At 34.2% G+C, this 2,556-nt stretch overlaps 1 protein-coding gene across 1 annotated transcript; it reads right to left on the bottom strand.

The window, feature by feature from the left end:
• Window positions 1-1,779: 1,779 nt before the first annotated feature.
• LOC129580141 (BTB/POZ domain-containing protein 6-like) lies at window positions 1,780-2,481 on the bottom strand (the record flags this gene model as incomplete). The annotated part of the gene is made up of 1 exon (XM_055470344.1): window positions 1,780-2,481. A coding segment is annotated over exon 1 (702 nt), but the record flags the coding sequence as incomplete, so codon positions are not given.
• Between the last annotated feature and the right edge of the window lie 75 nt (window positions 2,482-2,556).

The raw sequence follows: 2,556 nt of genomic DNA, 5'->3' as shown, positions 1-2,556 counted from the left end.
GTCTTTGTTGTTACTGATGTCGTTAAAAATAAACAACTTGCAATCATAACATTTGGATATACGGTAAGAGATTTGACAGCTTCAAAGCTGTTACCATATGCAATTTGAGTGTTGTCACAGCTGATTCTGCAGCAGCTTAAATTCAAATCTGTTCAAACACATTTTTCAGAACCAACCAGGATGAATTACTTTGTTGTTGCTTTTGAAAGTAAATGAGATGAATTTACAGTATATTCGGGCAAAAGCCCATAAAAAAAAAAGAAAATTGGACACAAATTGTCAACCCATTTTTGAAACTGAATAACAACATTGAGTATTTTTACTGGTAACAGCTTAGTTTTACTATCGATATCTTACGGTTTAAACTTGAATAAAGTGAATGTATTAGAACATTGATTTTGTTCTTCAATTTTCTATATTTTTTATGTATCATCATTACAGGTGAGACTCATATACAGTACGTTTATTTGGTATATTATACTTAAAAAACATATCTCTGAATTCATATCAATATTCTGACCAGTTTAAAGGACCAATAACACCTAAATATGAATATGTTGAAATACAAATGAATTTGAATATTTCGCTTTTTAAATCGCAAATAAATGAACAGACTCATTTTTAGCAGTTTGCTTTTAACTATCGTTTATCAAAAAGTAAAAGTATAAAAAAAATATTTGGTTTCAACATATTGCAATATCTATTGACTAGATCGAGAGGAGAGTATGTGAAAAAATTCGAATATATTTTGAAAGAGGAGAGTATGATTTCTGTTGATTCTATCTGCGTTAAAAGGAAGTATGTTGGCATCCCGTCTAGCCTCCGCGGTTTTTCACGGTTTCCGCGGAACTGATAAAAGATAACAACATAGTGTCTTGGGCAAAGTTGTAGTACTCAAGGTCTTCTATAACATTGCTGAAGACATCTATCTCTTATCTCTTATCAGTTGCGCGCAAATCGCGCACATAAAAAAGCAAATTTTATATAGAACTTTTTTTTTCTTATCATTTTTCGCGCTTTTCGCGGAACTGATAAGAGATAAGAGATAATTGACTTCAGCAATGTTATAGAAGACCTTAAGTGCTACAACTTTGCCGAAGACACCAAGTTGTTATCTCTTATCAGTTCCGCGGAAACCGCGGAAAACCGCCAAAAATGAACATACTCGCCTTTAACCATTTTTGAGTCGAAAGAAACTTACTCTCCTCTTTCGTAACAAAGTCAGATGAACTTACTCTCCTCTCGATCTAGTCAATAGATATGTAGTTATATATATTTTTAAAAGTTATCCTATTCTCATTTTCTAAAGAATTTCACAGAAAAATGAATCGAATTTAAGAAAAGAGATGAAATTTAAATGTTTTTGTAGAAGAAAAGTTGCTCCATTTTATCTTGAACATTTTGAATAGGCCCAAAGAGAGAAGGAATTTGGGTGGAAAATTTAATTATAATACCATGCCCCATTTGCACTTCATTGACCAAAGAACAAGTATCTTGATATACTCGAGATGAATGAGTAGTATGACAACGTACATTTATAAGATAAAATTTTCCAACATCGATAACAATATTTTTGGGCAAAACTATATCACATTTTTCTGAATATCCTTCCAAGACCAATTTATCCAACGAGTTGGCGTCAACACTCTCATAAATTTTATAGTCAAAATTGGAGCCTATGTTAGATATACTAAATTTAAAAATCAAAATTGTTGCATTTGAAGAAAAAATAGTTGTACTGCTTGACCGTTCATATGGATTATAATGTTCATTCCGAACCTTTCGTCGGTCACACACTAAAACTTGGCCTGCCTGTTGATTTGTAAGATTATCTTGAAGCAGTTGTGAATCAAATGGGTTTGATTGTTCGGGCAACGATGTTTGAATGAACAGCGTTTCAAGTTCTTCTCCTGTGAAAAATCCTTTGTATTTGGCAACATGTTGTGAAATCTGTTGCGTGGTTAGTTTGTCAAAGGGAATTCGACAAAATACATCCTTCAGTTGGTCTCTTAAATTTTTCGGACTCAGATCCAAACTAATGTGATTGCATTTGGCTTTACTCCATTCCATGCAAGCGATCACTATCTCCAAGGTGCTCCAATGTGACGATACGAGAGCCAACATCTTGCTTAAGAGTTTGCTGTCACATTCTAGAAAACTTTCCGATTTTACTACTATCGCTGCATTTCTCTTTATTTTTTCCGCACAAAATTTGCGTAAATTGTCTTGTTCCAACAATTCAGCGATGCCATAGCCCCAGCACATATCGTCCATAGTTAATGATTTTTGAAATGCAGTTTCGCATGGTTTTAAAAACTCGTTCATTTCGTATTTCTTGCAAAGATTTGTCACGTGAACAATATTTGAAGACGATAAACGTACCTCATTCAAGTAAAAAAATTGCAAAAATTCCTTGAACGCTGCAACAGGCGCGTCGACAATCGGCACATCAGCTTGTTCTGGTAGTGAGCCGAAGAACATTGTGTCGAATGCTGGACTATCGAGCGAAAGAATGATTTTGTGCGCTGGAACCTTCTCGGGATGATCAGTATCTGC

The sequence above is a fragment of the Sitodiplosis mosellana genome, unplaced genomic scaffold, assembly GCF_009176505.1.
Source record: "Sitodiplosis mosellana isolate CC-2019 unplaced genomic scaffold, AAFC_SMos_1.0 Smas_scaffold_7111, whole genome shotgun sequence".
Classification (NCBI taxonomy): domain Eukaryota; kingdom Metazoa; phylum Arthropoda; class Insecta; order Diptera; family Cecidomyiidae; genus Sitodiplosis; species Sitodiplosis mosellana.
Note: the sequence above shows the minus strand (reverse complement) of the source record. Positions and strands in the feature narration are given on the sequence as shown.